At 39.6% G+C, this 23,893-nt stretch overlaps 2 protein-coding genes across 8 annotated transcripts in view; one reads left to right on the top strand and one right to left on the bottom strand.

The window, feature by feature from the left end:
• tns1b (tensin 1b) overlaps positions 1–23,893 on the bottom strand; it is a 271,589-nt gene that overhangs the window by 226,226 nt on the left and 21,470 nt on the right. The window contains exon 1 of one of the 7 annotated variants that reach the window (XM_037539402.1): positions 2,463–2,649. The exons of the other annotated variants lie outside the window; for them this stretch is intronic. Coding sequence (XP_037395299.1) covers positions 2,463–2,477 — 15 coding nt within the window. The 5' untranslated portion in view covers positions 2,478–2,649. Of the gene's footprint in view, positions 1–2,462; positions 2,650–23,893 lie in introns of those variants that run through there. 7 annotated transcript variants of the gene reach the window in all.
• On the top strand, positions 15,160–21,844 carry LOC108423922 (gastricsin-like). Its single transcript, XM_017691591.2, has 9 exons — positions 15,160–15,259; positions 16,118–16,238; positions 16,474–16,591; positions 17,300–17,418; positions 19,221–19,408; positions 19,785–19,901; positions 20,101–20,248; positions 20,595–20,693; positions 20,842–21,844. The coding sequence occupies exons 1-9, from the start codon at positions 15,204–15,206 to the stop codon at positions 21,001–21,003; spliced, it is 1,128 nt and encodes a 375-aa protein (XP_017547080.1). The 5' UTR covers positions 15,160–15,203; the 3' UTR covers positions 21,004–21,844.

The raw sequence follows: 23,893 nt of genomic DNA, 5'->3' as shown, positions 1-23,893 counted from the left end.
GCATACAAGAATGTATGATGTTGGAGAGCAAAAAAAGTGATGCTGCGCATTTGTTTTTTTCATGTTGCACATAAAAAGCTCATTGCATTTGTTTGACTTTCATCAGCTGTCTTTTAGGACTGAACAAAGCAGGAAGCTCCCACACAGCAGAGGAAACAGACAATGTCCTCTTCACTATCTCTCATCCAAAAGCTATTTCAAAGGTCACTGCTTTGGCCGGCTGCTCTGCAATGGAGTTCAGTGACCATGCAGGAGAGCTTGTTATTTTGATCCACAATTTGTTTCCACAGAGCTCAGTGCTAAGTAGCAGAACCCGGCTGTGGAGACACGCCTCAATTAGGCAGCCATGCTTCACTTACAGACCCCTATAGCTGGAACAGTGTACAAAGATGACTCCCAAAAGCTAAATGGACCCCCTGAATGACCTGCAGACACTGTGACCAAGAATTCTAAGCATTCTCAACACAAAGCCATCAAGATACTTCAAAACAGCCTGGCCAAAGCCAACCATGGCATTTTCAAAGCCCTCACCTTTTCAGGGTTCTGTCTCGGCCTCTTTGTCCTGGTCTGTCATCCTAACCTTTGTCAGACCTTGTTCTGACTAAGGCATGTTGAGGGATGTTCATGGCTAAAAAGGACATCACGAGCAACAATCATTACAGTCTTGCTGTCAGGAGTGGCTATAAAATAACCACTGTCTTTCCAAAAGCTTGAGAACAGAGCAAGTCAAGCAACTTCTACCTTCAGACATGCGTCCTCTAATGTACCTCCAAATTCAATCAGGGACTGTTCAGTGCTCTCTGCTAGTTGAAACAGACTTTAAAATAGAAATATCTCAAGAGCTTCACTGAATAAAGGGACTCTCCCACAGTTCTAGACAGTGAGCTAAAAAGGTGCTTTGGGTACAGATATATATACTTTGGATATACAGACACAATACTGTAACTCTATCTAATCTTTGTCAAAACACTCATATCAGGCCAATATCAGCAAAAAATGCTGCATCGGTATGCATGGACTGGAAGTAAAAACAATGAATTGGACTCAATCCTGTAACAAATCTACCTTAAAATAGCCCTAAATCACAATATCACATTGATGTTGTTAGCTGTGTACTTCTTCCTTTGGGGTATCAGATTATTTGAGTAGTTTGAACCTGAGAGCCTACTTTTTGATATTCATCTCATATGCTTCAATTAAAAAAGCTCCTTTTATTCTATGAAATTGCTCATTTTTAAAGATATCATTGATCAGTACTCAACGTTTCAGTATCGGGATTGGAAAGGAAAAATTGGTGCCACTCACAATATTTACCCAAATGTCAAAATCATCTGTGCCCTAAAATCTGAGTAATGACATGACTGAGGGGCCACATGTTTTATTTGTAAAGTAAACACTGCGTCCCTTTATATAAGATCATTAACCAATAAGAAACAGGGCAACAATTTATAGTGACACATTCAAAAAATACAAAACAGTTTGAGCCATTTACATCTATAATGACCCTACTGCATTTTTGGAATGTGTTAAATGATTCTACTGAGCTCATTTGTTCTGCCAAAAAGTTCAGTGAACACTTTTTCTCTAGAGAACATAATCAGCAAATGAGAAGGAACTCAAATTACCCTTGGTATTATCCTTGGTATGCAAGGCAACAAACACCCGTCTCATCTCGGTGATGGGACGGAATTCAGCTATTTAAATGGTCATGAAAAAGTTCTCCTACTCTCTTGCATAAGACACAACTCAATATGGGAACCTTGGCAACTTCATGCTTACTAAGCTCAGCGCATCAGCCCAGTCATCAGTGTGTCCCCAGGCGAAGCCCTCCAGACTTTCTGTTCCCTCAGAGAAAGAAGACATAAACAAAACAGTTCTTACAAACTGCCTGCCTTTGATTGGTCGGCTTAGTAAATAGGCAGCCTGCCACCAGTGTGCACTTCATTGAAGAGGTATTCCACGGAACACCTCATCTACAAGTCGGGGCTTGGAGCTATTTGACAGCACTTTTGTCTTCCGTCACATGGAATAAAACCTCAGTGTAGACCTAAAAGCACTGCCTCGGGGGCTGAACCACTTACAGCCAACACGTTATGTGTGTCGATATATCATCATCACAAAGTCATTTCCCATATATTATTCCATCTGTTGCCCTTTGTTTTGGAGTGAGAAAATAAGTAAGAAAAAGCCTCTCATAACAAGTTAGAAGATACTTCATGTTTGTTTGCAGCACTACAAAAAGGAAGCCATCTTACTCTGAGTAAGATACAATCTCCAACAAAATATTTTCCATTCCTGAGATGTATCTGTAATGTAGATACCTGAAGCAGCAGGTTACGTTACGTAATCTTCACCTTATCTTTTGGCATTTCGGTGCCTGAAAGCAGTTACTCATCTGTGATGAGACTCTTCATATCCCTGAGGTTGCTGAGGAGGGCAACAGCAGTTAACAGAAGACTCACCAGCCAAAGTGACATCGCACTTCCCGTTCAGATGGTCCTGCCGAGCCTTCGTCTCCTGGCGCTTTGATCTGAAGCAGCCCTGGGTGTCAGTCAGGTCCACACACAGCACTGGCTGGGCTAGGCTTATGCAGACACTGCCATAGTCTTGCTCCCTCTCCACGACAGCTCACAGTGAGAACGAGAGCCTGGCAGTCTGGGCTTTGTCCTGACATATTTCCTGAGTTGCATTGTTAGCAGTGGAAAGGAAATACACACACACACATACGTTTCTGTGGGATTCTCCTGGGGGAGCCGATGGGGCAGTGCGCAGTGTACATGGACCAGGAATTGTTATTCTTTCTTTTACGTTTTTCAGAGGTCAAAGTTTAACCGGTGCCTTGCTAAAGGCTCCAGTCTAGACTAAAATTCTTAACTTCCATGTTGATCATTGACAGAGGTTTAAAAGCACCCTGGCTAGACCATGTCTATCCCACTGGTCTGGCTTATTACACGAGCAGGAGGCCTCAGTTATTTACAAGCTGTTCATAAGAAAAACTGATGGGTTTGTGTCACTCTGAAAGGTCAAGAAATAAAGATGTGAACGATGGACGATGCTTCATTAGTCTCAAGCACGCAGTGGCCAGGTCTATAAAAAGGATACTACTATGACTGATAGCCCTGCTGAATCTTATCTTTCAACGTCAAACTCAATATTACATAACGGCCATTTATACAAACTTTTAATGTCGGTACAGACGCTGTATCATATATTACTAAGCCATGTAGGTAAACCATATGATACACTCATAAAATAAGATATATGACCTACAGTACACTAGAGATTGTTTTTCGTTACATTTTACTTTCATTCTAGAGAAACTGAGCCAGTCAGAATTGTTCAAAATGATGGTGACAGGACCTGATGTCCAAAGTGTTTAAAGGGACTCATCATGGAAAACCAAATCTTCCTCATGTTTTGAAATAAAAGAGTTTGATGTAGTATGTAGGCACTGTTAAAGTGAATACACGGTTCACTAACCAGTCCATATGTGGAACCTAAGCTGCAAAACCAGCCTGTTTAAATGACATTTTTTTATGTCATAAACACCAGCACATTTACATATGTCCACCTATTTGGCCTTCAGCAATTTAGCTTCACCCATTCACACTGAAGTTATAAACAGTGTTTCAGCCTTTTTGTTGAATGAGGGGCAGTCAATCAGAACAGATGCCATTTACATATATCAGTCTTTAAAAACAATCTGTTCAATTATATGAAATAAAGAGAGGTTGTAAAATAGTCATGTAAAATGAAATTTGATTGTTATTAGTGCATAAACACATACAAACTTTATATGTGAAGCTTGGGGAAAAATACAGGATGTAGATCCTTTAATGTCTCTAAAAGAAAGTTTGTTTTTTTTACCATAAGTAGTCATGAAATGCCTGACTATGATGACTGCGCTTCCAGAAAAAAAGTACAAAACTGTCTCTGTGGCACTACCCCAGTTATCAGTGGGGTGGTACCCTCGATGGCACATCTAACTTAAGTCATGGAACATAATTGTTCCCTAATCGATTGAAATGACACACCCCATCTAGCCACCAGGCTTTTTATTGTATCATTCTGTTTTAAAACATTAGGTTAAAAAGGTACAAATATGTCATTTTCAACTATGGGAAAACTTATTTAAGGTACACAACTGGACCTTAAAACACTGTTGTGCCTCTGAGGGCACATTTACATTGTTTGTACCTTGATGAATAGCAAATGCACCTGCACAGAACCTTTACAGTGAGAAAAATGAGAGAAAAGGTTTGGCCTAAAACATCTTTTAAAATGTATTCATGGAGAGGTTTAGTCCTTTAAAAATTGCATATCAAATTATATGTTTTGTTGATCTTATAAGTAAAAATAAGTTAACACATGCATTATATGAAAGAAAGTTATATATGACATTTTTCTGCAAATTTAGTGCACAACGGTGGCGTGGTGGGTAGCGCTGTCGCCTCACAGCAATGAGGGCCTGGGTTTGATTCCCCTGCTGGGTGACCAGGGTCCTCTCTGTGTGGAGTTTGCATGTTCTCCCCGTGTCTGCGTGGGTTTCCTCTGGGTTCTCCTGTTTCCTCCCACAGTCCAAAGACATGCAGTCAGACCAATTGGACATGCTAAATTCCTCCTAGGTGTGAGTGACTGTCTGTGTCTGTCTGCCATGCGATGGACTGGCGACCTGTCCAGGGTGTCCTGCCTTTCGCCCGAAGACTGCTGGGATAGGCTCCAGCACCCCCCCACGATTCTGACGGAGAAGCGGTTTGGAAAATGGATGGATGGATGGATTTAGTGCACAATTTCTGTTAATTTCCTGTGTTTGCCAAAGTTTTATTACTATATTTTAGTGTGTTAAATTCAGCAAATAAAGAGTAACTGTGTATTAAAATGTGCATATGTGTGTACTCCATACAGAATGTGTTAACTTATTTGCACTTGACCAGGGGTGCCTGAACTTTTGCGTATAACTGTACATGTAGGACAAATATATACCCAAAGAAAACTTTTAGCACAACTTCACACATCAATACAAGTCCTGAAAATTTCCCTCACCTTTAATATCATGCTTTCTCAATGCTGTTGCTACAGTCATTTCTATGAGTAAAGAATATGATTAAACAAAGCCAAACATTTGTGTCAAAATATGAAATGCAACACAGTTTATAAATCAATACTAGGCCCTTAGTGATCGGATTTTCATTCTGAATGTTTGCATATATGCCTTCAGAGACCATAGGTAGCACACAGAAAGCTTCAATTCCATAAGGACATGCACATGCCTCCACTACTCCAGTGGCAGTTTTTAATGAATTAAATGGGACAAAACCAAAGTCTCTGAATGTATTTTCGATGACATGCATTGTAAGATAGGGTTAAAAGGTGGTTGCAGATGTTAGTCCGCATGTCCAACTTTAAAACCTGAGGGCAGAGCATTAGTTCCGCAAGCCTGCCTGCCTCTGCAATGTTGTGGTAAAGATTAGTGTAGGGCTGAAAAGGTTATGGGCAAAACCAGATAGCACTTAAAGGCCAGACAGGTCATAACCCCTTAACCAAGAGAGTGGACATCTGCAATGGCTACTTCTGTGCTCATCCACTAAAAGGGCAGCATTTCAATTTGACACGTTATGAGGAGCAATCTGAGACCTGGCAGTGTCCTAGCTAGAGAACGAGAGAGATATGAAGTAAAGTACATTCACTGTTACATATAAAATGAAAATAGGACACTTCAGGAGCATGTCCTCCATTACAAGCAGGGAGATTTACTGCCCCTCAGAGTGGGTGGCACATTTTCATTTGGAAAAAGCTGTGCAGGGCAGTGCTTTGGGGAGACAGCATTAAGCACCTGTCTCCCTGGGTGTTATTCAGCCTGTCAGGCTGCTACAGGACCTTCAGCACCAGTCCCCTCCTCCTAACCACAGCTATAACCACAGCCACTGCCAAACAAACCACTCTCCCCCCTCTCTTAGCTCCCTCCAGGGCAGCTGACACACAATATCACTGCCTTAGATTATCACCGAAAATACTGTGTGCATTGCCAGCAGCTCTCATAGCATCAGTATTGGGCAACAGCAATTAGAGCTTGAACAACATATTGGCTTACTAATACTATCCACCAACACTCAACCTCACTCATAAACATAAACAGTCAGAGACCACCCTTATTTAAAGTTTCTCAGGATTAGATGTAAGATAATACACTTGCATAAGAAAGGGGAAAGTAAAGGAAAAATAAGTGGAAAAAACCGGGGCTTCCAAAACTGAATTTCACTCATTTATTAGAAGATAAAGAGAAAATGGAACTCCTGGTAGACCACCACAAATGCCTCCATCAGATCAACAGAACTTAAAGCTTTCATCTTTGAGAGACAGGAGAAATTCAACCTCCAGTTTTGCTTCAGATCTGAAAAATAATCTGCAGGTGTTTCAGTCCATCCTTCCACTGTGAGAAGTGTGAGTCTGAAAGGATGTGTAGCTGTCAGTAAAACATTAGAAAACAGCAAAAAAAAGAAAATTTGCAAATCAAAGAAAAGGCTGCTGACTTTCTCAGAACAATGTGCTGACCACCCCAAAGTCCAGACCACAACATCAGTGAATGTGTTTGGAATTGCTTGGATGACGAGAAGCAGAAAATGCAAGCAACTTCTAAGACTCAACTTTGGAGGTGTTAAAAAACATCCCTACATATTTTCTTGAAAAAATCTTCTGAAAAGGACAAAAACAGTGCTGAGAAATACTGAAAAATATATTATATATTATATTATAGTTAATTGTTTCCTGCTTTTTTCCGATCCTGTAAAATGAATGACTTATACTCAACGGTCCTTCTGATTGTATACAAAATAAATAAAGACTGGCCTCTGACTTTTGCAGAGTACTGCATGTCAGTATCTGTATTTATTCCACCAACACTGTGAAACAGGTATGTTTTAAGACCAGCTAAAGATAACACATAGCACAAAAATGTGTTATTATCACACACTGTATTAAATATTATCTTGTGGCTCAACACACAATTTATTACATTTATTAACATAAAGACAACACAAAATGTGTGTTGTTAATTAACATGTAATTTTTACCCTGCTGAAATATTTTATTTTTTGACTATATATCGTGTTTTTGCATGATCACATCCTCTAGTCCTTAGTACCTCAGTAGAGAGAACTGACCTTCAGTGTAACATCAGTATTGGTTCCATATTTTATACACTGAAAGTGCTTAAATCGTGTTGGCTAATCAACTTTTACAGCAGCTACAAAACACACTTTCTACTTGTTTTGGATGTCCATTTAAACTGCATTTTTTCATTAAGTTTGATAGAATTTATTTTGATGGAAATAATTTGATGGTCTATAATTTACAAAAACAGAGGCAAACTGGATTTTCATCTTCGTAACTGAACAAGGGAGTCAACATTTATAAAAGTGTTATATCATGTTTCAATGTCATTAATGTGGCAGTTGTACAAGACTTATTGATATGAAAGAAGCTGCAGTTGTGTTTTATCTCGAGATGACAGTATTTGTAGAGAGGTGCAAACTAGCAGCTCAACACACAGTCCCAGTTTACACATAGAGAGCCCACAGTGTCTTTCTTAACCCAATAACAAAGTTATGAGGAAAATATTGTATTTGATTACATTAATTAAAAATATCCTAATTGATTTCCATGCTGCTGATGAAATGGACACTAGAAGACCTGCTGAAAGGGGCTACACTAGTCTTAAAGTGATAGTGGACCATGTATTGAATTTGCTTACTTTTTTAATACAACAGCTGCTGTACAGACAAAATCCAATCAAAATACTGGACTCAGATGCTGTTGTGGCGAATGTGTGCAACAGTGTTTAAATTCAAAAGTCCAATGAAAAGAGAGACGTATAAATAGAAACACTCTCTCAGAACATACTGTTTGTCCTGTGGCGCTTAGCCATAGAGAGAGAGGAGAAAGCCAGAGTGTCGACAGTGTTATGACCCAGGACACACACCTACACTCATACACACACACAGGCGCAGGAAACACGCTGCTGTCCTCTGCAGGAAGCACCTCAGCTGAGAAACAAAACAGCCTGGTGGGGCTAACTTTAGTAACCTCTGGCCCGCTCCACCTCCCTCATTCTATTACAGGAAAGGCTACACCACGCCCCCATCCTGAGCTCTCGTGGGACCCTGTCACCTCACACAGGTCACCCTGAAAGTCCAAGAGTGGCTTGACAGCTCCGGGCCTGCAGCCAAAACTCTCCCGGGCTTGTCAATGAGATGCGCCGTTTATGGATCTGTAAAGTTTGGTAAAGTTTTGATGTGTAAGAACATTTTTATGTCAATGCAAAAGCAGAGTGAGAATGGTGAGAATAAATATATGGAAGCATGTGCACCATAGAAATAATGTATATGGTGTTTCATGGTGTATTTCTTCCTTCTCTGTTTCTCGAATCAGTATGTCAAATTATTGGCTTTGTAAATCCTGAAATCAGACTTATTCTCTCAAAATATCTGCTTAATAGATCTTGAAATAAGGACTTTTTCCCTTGAAATATTGATTTATTATCTCCAAAAAATGACTTTGTTTTCTTAAAACATTTATTTAATATCTTGGCATGACTTTCTCTGGATTTTCTCAAAATGATGAGACATTACATTTCAAAAAAGTAATTATTTTTCGATTATAAGACATTACTACAAGGTACTAAATCATTAAATCATTATTATTTGACACAGTAAATATTTTGATATGGTAAGTCAATGCTTTGTAAATAAGTAATTATTCTAACCTAGTAAGTAAATATGCTATTTAAAACTTTTGAGGAAGTAAGGCCCAATCCCATTTCACCCCATGTCCCTACCACTCAGCCATACCCCTTCATTTTGCATGTTCCCATGTAAGGATGAGGTGTCCTGATTATTGTTGAGAAAGAGGGGTAGAGTGAAGTGTTAGTTCTACATGGCCCTCCAAACTGAGGTTTTTAGAGACACTCCAGTCCTTTTCTTTATAACACACATAAAGAAATCAGTAGTAGCTTGCTGATGTCTTGGTGGCTAGCTAGCTAAATTTCCCATTCGGATTCTGAATGTAATCACTGCACCATTTAAGGTGGAACATGAAAATTCAAGCATTGTGAGAAGGAGAGTCATTATTTCAAGACATAAAGTCAATATTTTAAGAACCTAAGTCATTGTTTTGAGATAAGTCAATATTTCGAGAACTTAAGTCATTATTTCGAGAGATCCTATAGTCTATGTTTTGACATACAGCTGACAGGAACAGAGAAGGCAGTGTGTGACAGTATAAGTGTGTTGTGTGGAAGACAGAAATGGGATATTTTTGCACACCTCTTGGTTTCCTGAGAAAAGCATGTCTTGTGTACTGCTGTCTGCTCCACAGGCATTAAACAGAAAATAAAACACCACCAACACACACAGAGGACCCCAAAACACACGGCTCCATTCCCCACTCCCACTGCTTTCCATAGGACGCCAGCCAAAGTTCACACTGTAATTATAGCTTATGCTTGCTGTAAACATTAAACAGCAGCTTACACAAAATATACGTGTAATTGCAGCAATAATACATTTTACACAATAATACATACCCCTTTTCTTCTTCTTTCTTCTTGTTTTAAAGGGCTGAAGCAAAGCTGTTGAAAGTTTTAGTTCATGAACAACTTCACCAAAGCAAGAAAACTAATTCTCCTTGGAAATGTTTGTTTGTTTTCATTGAAACTGGCCCAAAAGACTTTGCTCTGATTCTTTTGTCGGTGCTCTCTGAGTGAAACAGGGGCCCTCTGGTAGCAGAGTGGGGACCAAAGTGGCCTAGAGAGTAGCTGCCGTATCTCGTTAGCTCTGAGGTGGGCAAGAAACAGGCCGTGGAGGGAGGGGCAGCGTGCAGAGCGTGTGAACCCTCTTAGAGGATTAGATATTTCTGCCCCTCCTGCAGAGACCTGCACGTACAATTATCATCCCAAGCGAAGAGAGAAACCACAGGACAGAACATAGTACAGACCTGTAGCATGCAAATGAGGTCCTTGTCCTCAGGATGCATTTCAGGAGGATTTATAAACAGCTGCTTTAATGTATCTAGATTGGGATTTTCTTTGGAAAAACTGTAGCCATGTATGCATGCTTTTCATCATGTTTTCATTTAAGCCTGTCATAATCACATTTTAGGTGACAATTCATTGCCATTAACAATTCATTTGTTTTTGCAATTGTTCAATGTTAATTTTATGCAACTACTAAAGTACAAGCACAAAACTGCCAAAATTACATAACTTGCTTCCTAGCTGTAGGTACTTAGCTACACACATTACTTACAGCTGTCCTCTAGCTTGGTGTTGGTGTTATAGCACAAAGTCAGAAGTTTTGTTGTTTTCAACTTTTGTTGATTTCATAAAACTCTCTCTCAACAAATGTTTCCTGCTTTCTTTTGTTTACATGTGTTTGCCACAGCCCAACAAATGAAAACACATCCAATTCACATTCTATTTGCTGCAACATAAATACATAATTATGAAAGCTTACAATGGTGATGAATAACTGTAGTCAGCTCACATAACTGTGATCAGACAGTTATGTAATTACTGTGACAGGCTTATTTACATTCAACCATAAGATTCCCTAAAACAGCAAACAGTCTTGAGTGAAAGAGCTTTGTCTTGCTTATCTGAACTCACCAATGGCCCAAAAGAAGACATCAGTGTTCTGTAAGTAACTGATCAGGAGCAGCCAAAAAGACTGACGAGACAGTAAAATGCAAAACTGCAGTGATCAAAATGATCTTCCACAGGAACACAATTCATTAGCTCGTCAGCAAAACCTAATGTCGAAGTAGGAGCCATTGATCTACCATATTACAACAACATCTCCATCTTGTGGCCACAGTCCACCGTCCTTTGGTCTTGTGGTCACTGACAACATATGACACATCTAGCAATTCTAAGAAAGGTTTTGGACATCAGCAAACGTGTGCTATGTGTAAAATATGGATACTATCAGACTACAACAAACCAGCTATGAAAATGTTGTACCAAGTTTAAGAAGCAAATACATTCTGCTAAGTGATAACATTGACCAAATTTATTAAAACATAAAATAAACCATTATTGTCAGCAGACCTATTGTGATAAATGATGGTATTGTGATCCAAATCCAGTTAGTACGACATTTGAGTATTACAGAGACCTACCCTGTAGCTTGCATTTTTAATATAAACACCATATAATTGCCCACTAGACTAGCTTCTAATGATAATTAATCATTAATAGTGATACCTATGTTTTGCACAAATGGCATGCTGTTAACCAGTGGTTCTAGACATGTGTTTGGCTGACCCTCTTTATCTGGACAGGCTTGTTTTTTTCACTGTCTACTAAGAGTTGTTCTTATCTTTGTCTTTGTCTCATTTGTCTCATCTTCCCTGACAAAGTGAAAATCTACACTACAGTCTTTCCAAGTGTCAATTAACATATACATTTGTGTAGTTAATTGGTTATGTTCTGTTTGTGTAGCCTATTATTAAGAGCAATCTTTTCTCTTGTGTACACTTTTGAACTACCCACAGGTCAGAATGTTTTTTTTTTTTACAGGTCAGAATGTATGCACAAAGGAAGCAGTTAAATAAACAAAGTAATAAAGCAATAATAAAAAAATCACTTGACATGTGAATGAATGAAAAATGATCATTTGCATCGTATCAGTACTGATTTAAATCATTGCAATATTCAATTATATCCATTATCAGCTTAAGCCTAGCTGTAATGAAGGTTAGTGCCTGTTAGCTTAGCAAGTACTGCCTGTTAACTTATTATCTCTATAAACAATGGAGTGACATATCCTATAATAAACACATTCGAGTTGTGCATACTCTACGAACCAACAAAATGTTGCACTTATTTGTGGAACATTTAGATTCCACATCAGTGTCACCTCTGTGGAATTACGTGCTCACTAGAGGTCTTTACCATTAGCCAAATGCTGTCAGTTATCCCATAATTACTATACTAATGTGTCTGTTAGTACCTGATAATTATTAGACTCTCTAAAGTGCCTTAACTGACCTCCCTCACACCAGCATCAGATTTCTCAATAACAGAAGTGAAAGACACCAGTGGATGAAATCTGGTCCTTCTTTCCCACAGCTCACTGATTGGTATTCATCACCCAAGTTGTGGACACAGCGTTGCAGTCTGAATATTCATGAGACCTCAGAGCGAATGACAGACAAAAGTGACCATCAAAAGTCAAAAGCCCTCACGCTTCTGTCTCAGAAAGACCCGTCTGTGTGGATGCATCTGAATGGCTCTGCCAAAGCTATTCCTCCACTTTGTGGTGTGTTAAATGTAATGGGAGTTATGTGAGTTCAAGCAGACAGGCGAGTGATTGAGACGACAGCTCTGCTGACAGCACAATTAGGGCAAGTGTGCAGGGGTACTACTGGGGAGACACTATGGGGGGACATTATGAAGTTCCATATTCATGTATTAGTGGTGTAGCTTATTTCAGAGTTTTATCAGTCAACCCATACTATATTTCTATTTATGGATTATTTCTCATGTTCTAGAGGAGGTAGGGGACATGGAGTCTGAATAGACCCTGTTCAAAACCTCCATTGTGGAAGCTGCCAGGCATAGTTGTGGCCAAAAGCTTGTGGGTGCCTGTCAGGACGGTAACCCAACAACCCCCTGGTGGACACCGGTGGTGAGGGAGGCTGTCAAGCTGAAGAAAGAGGCCTTTAGGGACAGGATGTCCCGAAGGACTCCCGACTCAGCAGATAGGTACTGAAAGGCAAAAAAAGTGGCAGCAACAACAGTGGCAGAAGCAAAATCCAGGGTGTGGGAGGAGTTTGGTGAAGCCATGAAAACATGAAAGCCATGACTCAGGAACAGTCGGGGTGGCTTCGCCCAAGCTGTATTCAGCAGGGGTGAAGAAACTCTGACTTCAAATGAGGATATTGTTGGTCAGTGGAAGGAGCACTTTGAGGAACTCCTTAATCCAGGAGACATGCCTCCCTTAAGGGAGTCAGGGCCAGAGGCTTCTGGCATGTGAAGCTCCATTTCCCTGGTGGAGATCACTGAGGTAATTGGTAAGCTCTTCAGTATCAAGGCACTGGGGGTGGATGAGATTCGTCTGGAGATGCTTAAGGCTCTGGATGTTGTGAGGATGTCACGACTGACACATCTCTACAATGTTGCATGGACCTCAGGAACAGTACCCTTGGACTGGGACTGGCAAACCAGGGTGATGGTCCCTGTTTTTAAGAAAGGGGACCGTCTCTCTGATAATTGTTGTTTTTTGGCTGCATCACATGGATACCTCCAGTGCTCACTGGAGCGGTTTGCAGCTGAGTGTATAGTGGTTGGTATTCGGATCAGCACCTCCAAGTCTGAGTCCATGGTCTTAGCCTGGAAAAGGATGGCATGCCCACTCCAGGTAAGGGGAAAGGGCTTGCCCCAGGTGGAGGAGTTTAAGTATCTCAGGGTCTTGTTCATGAGTGATAGGAAGAGGGATAATGAGATCGGCTGGGTGCTGGGAGAGGTGGCAGCAGTAATGCGGTCTCTGCACGGACTGTAGTGGTGAAGAGGGAGCTGAGCCATAAGGCGAAGCTCTCTGTTTACCGGTCGGTCTACATCCCGACCCTCACTTATGGTCATGAGCTGCGGGTAATGACCAAAAGAATAAGATCGCAAATACAAGCGAAAAGGAACCAGCTAAGGTGGTTCAGGCATCTTATCCGGATGTCCCCTGGACTCCTCCTGGTGGAGGTGTACCATACACAGCTTACCGGTGCAAGACGGGATTACATCTCCGAGTTGGCCTGGGAGAGGCTTGGGGTCCCCGGGAATGAGCTGGAGAAAGTTGCAGGGGACAGGGTCGTCTACGATTCTTTGCTCTCCCAACTGCTACTGTGACCCTCTCTGGACTAAGTGGTTAATGATAATGACGATGATTATTGACAGTTGGGCAGCTGTGGACCTACGCTATTTAGCAATTTCTCACCAACTCAATGACAGTGATTCTTAAGCTCAGTTATTTCATTTCTGCATAATGATATAATTGTGATATAAACAAAGTCAATACAAAGCATTTCAAAGCTTGGATAAGAATCAGACACGTTTGAAACCTCTAAAAGCTTCCTCACAGAAAGGGATTACCTAAAGTGGTTATGAATACATTATCTGGTGCCTGAGACATTGTCCCACAATAGTTTTGAGATAAAATTTTGACCTTGAACATTTGTACTCCATTCATGGAGGGAAAGGACATGCAAATGTATCAAAGGCAAAACAGTACACAAGGAAAATGCAATATTATCATCATAGCGTGCACCATTTCACAGTAAACCACTCTAAATGACTTTGTTTACATCTCAACGATGAAACTGTGCAGAAATCTTTGAAAATTAGTGGAATTCCACTTAGTATGTGTTGTTTTTAAATAAGTGATTTATATAAAAAGAATTAAATGAATGAGCTGTTTTGTTTTGATCCGAATGAACAACAAAATAAGCTGTTCTGCCTTCTGTTGAGGAAAAGAAAACAAACCGAACTGTATATGATTATATATGACTGAGTGAATGTATGATATACTTAAATTATCTTCAGACAACAGTTTCTGTTTCTGAGTGCATTCAGTGTCAGAAACCACATAAGCATATAATTTTAGGATTAAGGCAAGCGTGTGAAGATTTAGACATTCAGTTTGAACAACACTAATTTTTCACTAAACAGTTGGTTTAAGACATATATAAGCTCAGTAGTGTGTGATTTATCAGATTCATCTTCATATCATTGCCAAGCTGGGAAAAATCTTTTTGCAGAACATAACCACGTGTATGTTTAGCAAAAATACAGAGAGCTCAGATATGCTTCAAGTGAAGGTGACATTCAACAACTCCAAACATTACTTTGTAATCTCTAAGATAACACTGCCCACTAACTATGGCAATGATAAATCTGCGTCTGGCATTAATATCTGTATTATCAGCATATATAATATATAATATACAAAATCGGTTTACATAAGGCCAACTAGTTTAGATAAAGCAGCATCAAACATGCCACAATGTTCTCTAATTTTGTTTGAAGAAATCATTATCACACTAGTTCATTTTTTCATAGAGTCATAAAGGTCACTGCAGGTGGATAAGAGTTGGTTATAAATGATTCATATTCAGGTGGTCCGAGTCTGTGTATGAGGAGAGAGGTGTGAGGAGGCATCATGAGGTGTGTGATATTCGGGCTGCTCTGTCTGGCTCTCACAGAGGGACTCGTCAGGTAAGAAAGCGGAGAGAAAGCATGTGTGACATCACTGAATGACCATAGGTAGGAGGATTTTGGAATACCAGATTCATTTTGTTGATGTGAGCTAAGGGGGGGACTATAGAAAAAAAATATTATCATGATACTTAAACTCTTACATGAACAACAATGCAAACTGGCTGAGTTATTCCTATGTTATGGAATAGTGTAATAAAACTTTGGACCTGCTGGCGGGTCCTGGTCATTTAAGGGGTTAATCCCTTTTCATGGTTGCCATAAAATGCAAATTCCATCTGTTTTAGAGGTCCTTCAGTTTTTGCAACATGTATTTTTTACTTCCATACTGATACACTTGGATGAATATGTGTAGAATTTACAAAATTAGAAGTGAACTGGATTTTTGTCTTTGTAGGTAAGTCCACATTTATAAAAATGTTTTATTATTAAATGCTATTTGTTTGTGATAGTTGTACACAATTTTGATATAAAGAAATCTGCAGTTGTGCCATCCATTTTTTTCATACAAATACACCAGCAAAACAGTAGCTATGAAACATTTTATATAGTTTTTGCAAAAAAAAACAAACTTTTAAAGAATTAACAACAACAAACAACTGGGGAAAATACATTAATATAATAAGATAATGGTATAATATGCTGAAAAGCACATACTTGTTATTATGTAGTTCATGCTTTTATGTAGTTTATGCTGTTGTTTAAAGTCTTGCTATAATTGGTTAAAATCTGTTATTGTTATTACACCTGCAGAGTTCTGGGATCACCATGCCCATAACACCACAAAATAGCATATCTTGATGTAATTTACCATAATATTAACAAAAAATCATTATACTGCCCACATCTTTTGTTTAGAGTTCCTCTGGTGAAAAAGAAGACCATAATGGAGGAGAGGGGGCTCCTCAAGGAAATCATGAAACACTCACAGTATAGTTCAGAGCAAGGTTACACAGAGGACCTCACCAACCAGGACGACGTAAGCTTATCAGCTACAGAAAATCTGTGTCCGGCACTAATATCTGTATTATCAGCTACATTCTAGGGACTTGACTCATTGCAATTGTATTTACTTTGCTAAAAACACACTGATGTAACTGATGATCTTTGGGAAATTGCCTAGTCATTTCACTACAATGAACAAATGGTAAGTGTGTACTACTCGATGTTCTGTATGCTCACAAATTAATCATCCATATCTCTATCATCTCCAGATGGGCTATTATGGGAAGATCGGTATAGGAAACCCTCCGCAATACTTTTATGTCCATTTCGACACTGGCTCCAGCACTCTCTGGGTCAACTCCATCTACTGCAAAAGCAGTGCCTGCAGTGAGTATCACAGATACATGAGAACTTCAATACATTCACCTCTTGCTTAACAAGCTATTTAAAGCATTAGAGAGTCCTCTGTCTGCATCAAGAATGTTACCAATGGCACTTCTGAGTATTGAACTAACTACATAACTACATAGCTTAAAGTAACTCCATTGAATTATTCAGTAGCTACCACTGAACTGATATATAAGTTATATAGTTATGACAGTGAGAAGCTAAATTGTGGGCCCACTTACGGGTCTTCAGGTTTAATGGGGTTAACCCCTTAAATGGCCAGGACCCAAAGACGGGTCCAAAGTTTTATTACACACTTCTATAACCTGAGAATAACTCAACCAGTTAGTACTGAAGCCCCTGTAGTTACTAAATAATAAGCCGTAGTATGTAACAAACCTGTGGCTTTAAGATGGTACACTGTGGTATTAAGTGAGGCTAAAAGAACAGTGAGATAATGACACTGTTGTAAAGCAAATATGAGGTGTTTGTCAGGGTTAAATGATGTTTGAGCCATGTGTCAGGCAATAGGCTGACAGTCATCCTTTGATTAATTTGGTCTTAGATAATTAAGTAATGAATGGGGATTAATGCTGTCAATTTAGCACCTAGCTATTTATTATACCCTGTAATTACAGCCTGGCTCATGTGCTGTATTGAAATCTACAGTTCCTTTATCCTGAGGGTAATTCCCCTTTTGTTTCCCAGCCTATCATCCTCTCTTCAACCCAAGCAAGTCCTCCACATACCACACCAATAACCAACCATTTTCAATCAAGTATGGAACAGGCAGCGTTGTTGGTATCATTGGCTATGACACTGTTACAGTAAGCCTTTATTTTTTTTATCCAAATACTTCAGCAGAATGTGGATCAGGACCTAGACGTCCAGGAGTGCACAGTTCAATATTAAGACTCATTTTTTATTTACTGAGCTATAAATATGAAACTAACATGTACAACCCCTATTCCAATGAAGTTGGGACATTGCGTAAAACATAAATAATAACAGAATACGATGATTTGCAAATCCTTTTCAACCTGTATTCAATTGAATACACTACAAAGGCCAAATATTTAATGTTCAAACAGATAAACTTTATTGTTTTTTGCAAATATTCACTCATTTTGAATTTGATGCCTGCAACACATTCCAAAGAAGTTGAGACAGAGGCATGTTTACCACTGTGTTACATCACCTTTCCTTTTAACAACACTCAATAAGCGTTTCGGAACTGAGGACACTAATTGTTGAAGCTTTGTAGGTGCAATTCTTTCCCATTCTTGCTTGATGTACAACTTCAGTTGCTCAACGGGTCTCCGTTGTCGTATTTTGCGCTTCATAATGTGCCACACATTTTCAATGGGAGACAGGTCTGGACTGCAGGCAGGTCAGTCTAGTACCCGCACTATTTTACTACAAAGCCACGCTGTTGTAACACATGCAGAATGTGGCTTGGCATTGTCTTACCCATGCCATGGGCACTATCACACCCCCATACCATCAGAGATGCTGGCTTTTGAACTTTGTGCTGATAACAATCCGGACAGTCCTTTTCCTCTTTGGCCCAGAGGACACGACATCCATGATTTCCAAAAACAATTTGAAATGTGGACTCGTCAGACCGCAGGACACTTTTCCACTTTGCGTCAGTCCATCTCAGATGGGATCTGGCCCAGAGAAGCCGGCGGCGTTTCTGGGTGTTGTTGATATCTGGCTTTCGCTTTGCATGGCAGAGTTTTAACTTGAACTTGTAGATGGAGCAACGAACTGTGTTCACTGACAGTGGTTTTCTGAAGTGTTCCTGAGCCCATGTGGTAATATCCATTACAGAATGATGTCAGTTTTTAATGCAGTGCCGCCTGAGGGATCGAAGGTCACAGGCACTCAATGTTGGTTTTCTGCCTTGCTGCTTACTTGCAAAAATTTCTCCAGATTCTCTGAATCTTTTGATGATATTATGGACTGTAGATGATGAAATCCCTAAATTCCTTGCAATTGCACGTTGAGAAACGTTGTTCTTAAACTGTTGGACTATTTGCTCATGCAGTTGTTCACAAAGTGGTGAACCTCGCCCCATCTTTGCTTGTGAATGACTGAGCCTTTCAGGGATGTTCCTTTTTAACCCAATTAACCTGTTCACCCGTAGAATGTTCCAAACAGGTGTTTTTTGAGCATTCCTCAACTTTCCCAGTCTTTTGTTGCCCCTTTCCCAACTTCTTTGGAACGTGTTGCAGGCATCAAATTCAAAATGAGTGAATATTTGCAAAAAACAATAAAGTTTATCCGTTTGAACATTAAATATCTTGTCTTTGTAGTGTATTTAATTGAATATAGATTGAAAAGGATTTGCAAATCATAGTATTCTGTTTTTATTTATGTTTTACACAACATCCCAACTTCACTGTAATTGGGGTTGTAAGTTACATAGTTAATTATAAGAGTAAAAACTGGAGTGTGGGTCCACATAAGGGTCCTTGCAGTTAAAGGGGTTGTGCTCTAACCTCTCTTTGTTTTCATAAGTGAAAGAGTAGAAACACAAAAGACTTTGAGAACAATGCTGTGGTTCTATAGGACCATGATTTTGCACTTTATAATTCAGCATACTATATTATTCACTGTCTTTCAGATGGGTGAGCTGAATGTCACAGACCAGAAGATCGGATTAAGCACATCAGAGCCAGGTAATCACTTTGCAAGGCCACTGCATGATGGACTCATGGGACTGGCCTTCAAGCCTGACGAGGGAACCATTGTGGACACCATGATCCATGATGGTCTTATTGAGGAGCCAGTATTTGCTTTCTACCTGAGCAGGTAAAGAAAATGTCACACTGTTCTAGAACATTTCAAACCAGTCCAATAAAGCATCAGAACTTTGATTATCCTGAAAAAAGTTCCTGAGAACTCCAAGTTAGTTCACATGTGTGTTCCTTTTCTACTCCCAACACTCAGTCAATCAACCATGAGACTGTCCTTGTTGATGTGAGTTAGTAGCTAGAAGAACTGAATGGGGTCCTCAAACTTCATGCTGAAGACCTCTCTAGAAGAAATTACAAACACGAATAGACCAACGTTCTTCCATCAATTGCTTTATTTTATGAATATCAGTATCTGGAATAGGAAAAAAATGATCATAATCTGATGTATAAGTGACTATGTGACTGATTCGACTAATGCAATCATTAAACAGTGACTCTGAGAATGGCAGTGAGGTTGTGTTTGGTGGAACTGATCCCTCTCAATACCAGGGCCAAATCAACTGGGTTCCTGTACAGCAGGACAGCCACTGGCAACTAGTCTTCGATGGGTAAGTGTTGAACTTCCAAGGACAACAAATTCATTCTTTAACAGAAAAAAACTTGGAGTTTTAATAGGATCAAGAAAACACAAGTAGTGCGTGCTTAACATTAAAGATGTCATTCCTGTACTGAATCTACAAAGACAACATTAACTATTAATTAAACTATTAACAACATGAACTAAAATTTATGATTTTTTGCCCTCAGATTTGAGGTGAATCATCAGGCTACAGGCTGGTGTGAGTCTGGCTGTACTGCCATTACAGACACAGGGACCTCTCTTCTGTTGTGTCCTCCCCAATATGTGGACACTCTCCATCAAATGCTGGGAGCCCAACAGGACCAGAATGGCAATGTAAACTTGAATTATACTTTATCAACGTAGTTTAAATGCGATACACTGCACATAGAGTACTATACATAAAATACATGTACAAAAAGAATGCAGTTGTGATAAAGATTTTGCAGTCTACAACCAAGATCAAGCGAGCAAAGTGAAGCCAAATAGTATAAAAAAATATTCACAAGCATGACTTTTACATACCTTTGATTGAATGTGTATTAAGCAATTTCTGCCTGCTTTGTTAGGTTGAAATGTGCATTTTAAAGGGTTTTTATGGTTTGGTTAAAAATTAAACTGTATAAAGTAAATAGTCTGAACATGGGTTCGCTGTAGTTTAAAGTCTGTATTGCACTTCCAGTACGTGTTTGACTGCAGTGAAGTGAGCAGCCTTCCCCCACTTACGTTTGTCATGAACGGAGCTCACCTACACCTGCCGGCCTCTGCATATGTGCTTCAGGTAAGAGGGCAAAAGCTGTCTAGAACTTTCCTTCTGGCCTGTCTCATATCATTTAAAAATATGCATGAGTAATAATTATAATATGTCCTAATTACAAATGCACAGTTAGTGCAAACAAATGACCTTGCACACAATTGTGGTCAAACAGGAAGAAGATTCCAATGGTTACTGCAGTAGTGGCATTAGAAATTCCCATGAAGAGTACAGAAATGGTCTTCCCTACTGGATCCTCGGTGATGTGTTCCTGAGACAGTTCTACTCTGTGTTTGACCAAGGCAATGCTCGAGTGGGATTCGCTACCTTGGCATAATGTTACACATCTAACTACAAGATTGCAATTGCAAGTCCATTAAAGGCACCAAATCAAAATAAGGTATATTGCCTTAAAACTGGTGTATTAAAAAATTTGAAAAATAAAACAACACTGTTTTATGGCAAAACTCCCACCTTGTGGCCTCACATGGCCTATATACAGGGAGATTCACTCGAAAGAGGCCCTGAATATTCTGTAATAACTCACATGTAATAACAACATGCAATGTGCTCCTCAGTATATGGAACAAGCTGGGATGGCCCTGCATCAGAGCGATGAGGTAGACAGCCATCACAACACATAACCTCCGTTTGCAACTTCTCGGTGTATACCCCTGTAGCCCTTCATGTGTCTGGCAGAAAATGGGGCTCACTTCCAGCATTGCATGTACTGCAATTGATTACACATATGTCGAGATATGTAGCATAATTGTTTGGTCCAGATTGCTTCATCCTAATGGGAGTTACAAAAGAATATTCAGGGCCTCTTTCTAGTGAATCTCCCTGTACATCTACAATGCAGACATTGTGGAGACCTTGTGATCAACATATAGATGCACCATGTTTGAGGAACAATGACTTGAAGATCAGAAAACTAGAACAGTCCTACATTACACTATTATTTGATTAACTATAAGTTATCATTTATTATGTTACATTCACACTGAGACCAAAATAATATCAATGAACACAAATGAAAATAAAACAAAACAAAGAAAATGCCCAATTTCCACATTAGAGTCAAGTCTGTGGGAAGCTCTCCCATTAGTCAAATACTATCCCTTTTGTCACTGTTGGATGATATCTGATGATCTACATAATTAAATTTATTCTTCGGACTGGCATAGCTAACCTCATTCAAACAAACACCGGATTCTTTCAATAACAGTGGATTGTGGAGTGAAAGACACCTGTGAAAAGAATCCAGACCCCAAGTCGTCTTTCCCACACTTCACTGATTGGTATTCATCACCCAAGTTGTTTGAGCTATGTGGACGTAGCACTGCAGACTGAATATTCATGAGCTCTCAAACAAAATGAGAGACAAGAGTGACCACTAAGGCCAAAAGCTCTCGAGCTTCTGTCTCAGAAAGACATGTTTGTGTCAAAGTAGCTCAATTTAAAGCGTTTCTCTACATTGTGGTGTGTTACACATAATGGATGTTATGTGAGCTGAGAGAAGCCCAGGCAGGTGATTGAGATGACAGCTCTGTTGAGGGCAAGTGTGTGTGTGTGTGTGTGTGTGTGTGTGTGTGTGTGTGTGTGTGTGTGTGTGTGTGTGTGCGTGCGCGTGCGGCAGCAGTGAATCTTCAGAGCTTCAGTCTGCTGTGATCATACAGTGATCTCAGAACAGCATCTAATCATCTGCTTTCACCACCTGCCACTCTGTCACTCCTCACCTCAGCTTGCACTGCTACTGACTCACTTGTATACATACAGAAGCTGTGTTCAAGTAACAGTGTTGAGACAGTCACTCAAAGAAGTTACTAACTGCTTCTCTCAAGATGGAATGGGTTTACATTACTTATTACTTTCTGGAAAAGGTCAGGGAAGAGGAGTTGCATCAGAATCATTATACCACATTATGCCACAAATAAGCTCACATACCATAACATAAAAATAGTGCAAACACCACTAACATAATCCTGTTGAGCTAACTGACTGAGTCATGTTTCATACGGAAAGGCAAAAGCAGCAGACATAAAGGAATAGACAGTCTTTTGGGGTTATCTTTAGCCTAATGTAGACACCAGACTGACTGTGCTTTCTCATGTACTGCCTGAGAAAATGCCTGGCTTGGTCATCTGCATCAGGTGCCACCAGGGCCTTGTGTGTGAAACAAGTAGTGGACCAATTTGTACTGTTAGCGTGTATGACAGCAATATTTTCCAAATTCCAGTAGTGTCTGACAATTAAGTGTATGGGATGCTCATAAAAGACAAATGATGAAGCTGAGGTTGGCTTCTTATTTGAAATCATTTACGCACATCATTTACTTTGTTGTCTTAAATATGTAATGCAAGGAACGCAGTTGTTATGAAGTCAGTAACTGTAATGTGATGACAAGAATTTAAACTATAATGCATCACACTGCTTTGCTACAGAAAAAGGTAATCATATTACGGTAACATTACTTTATACTATGTTATCCCAACATAGTCAAGCAACAAAACAAGCTCTGCTACATTTAGCTTTCAACTCTAGGATTAGAGTTGAACGTCAAGCTACTAATCTTGGGTCAGTTTTGGCTTTCATACTCTTACTCTGAGACGACAGATTCATAAGCTTCTCGAGGCCGCAGACGTCTGTACATGAATCAGGACAAAAAGGTATGTTGTATCTTGGAAATACTTATCTTCTTAAACCATATCTTTTTAAATTCATTTTTGGCAGAAGGACAAAACAGACAAAGGGTTCTAAAAAAACTTCTTTGGAGGTAGAGCCAGCAAGGGCAGATGTTGTTAAAACCAAGACTAGAGCTGGAATTCCTCAAAGGCTCTTCTAAAAAGAGGCAAAGACAGGGGAGGGACATCACTTGGATGTTTTGACGTTCTGTGGTAACACTCTGGAAAGACGAAAGAGATGGAATCTAGCCCTTCGTTTATTTTCCCTCATCCCGTGAGGTCACTGAAGTTTGTTTGCTCTGTATCGTACAGCAGCACTATGGCCAGATCTCTGGCAAGCACATGCTTTGCTACTGTGTGTTTGAGCTGCACTAAAATACGTCGTACAAAAATAAGTTTTCTGGCTCACAGAAATAATATAAATTAATGACATTTTATTAGATTATAACAAAATAATTCTACCTAAAAATTCATTATCATCATGTTTTAATCTCTTATTATTACATCATTAATCTTAAGATTTAGCATTCAGTAACTATATAT

The sequence above is a fragment of the Pygocentrus nattereri genome, chromosome 6 (genome assembly GCF_015220715.1).
Source record: "Pygocentrus nattereri isolate fPygNat1 chromosome 6, fPygNat1.pri, whole genome shotgun sequence".
NCBI classification, from domain to species: Eukaryota; Metazoa; Chordata; class Actinopteri; order Characiformes; family Serrasalmidae; genus Pygocentrus; species Pygocentrus nattereri.
Note: the sequence above shows the minus strand (reverse complement) of the source record. Positions and strands in the feature narration are given on the sequence as shown.

Coding starts and splice junctions, on each gene's coding strand:
- LOC108423922 (XM_017691591.2), top strand. CDS start 15,204: ATGAGGTGTGTGATATTCGGGCTGCTCTGTCTGGCTCTCACAGAGGGA. Junction 16,592..17,299: donor CTGCAAAAGCAGTGCCTGCA/GTGAGTATCACA, acceptor TTTGTTTCCCAG/CCTATCATCCTCTCTTCAAC. Junction 20,694..20,841: donor CCTCTGCATATGTGCTTCAG/GTAAGAGGGCAA, acceptor GTGGTCAAACAG/GAAGAAGATTCCAATGGTTA.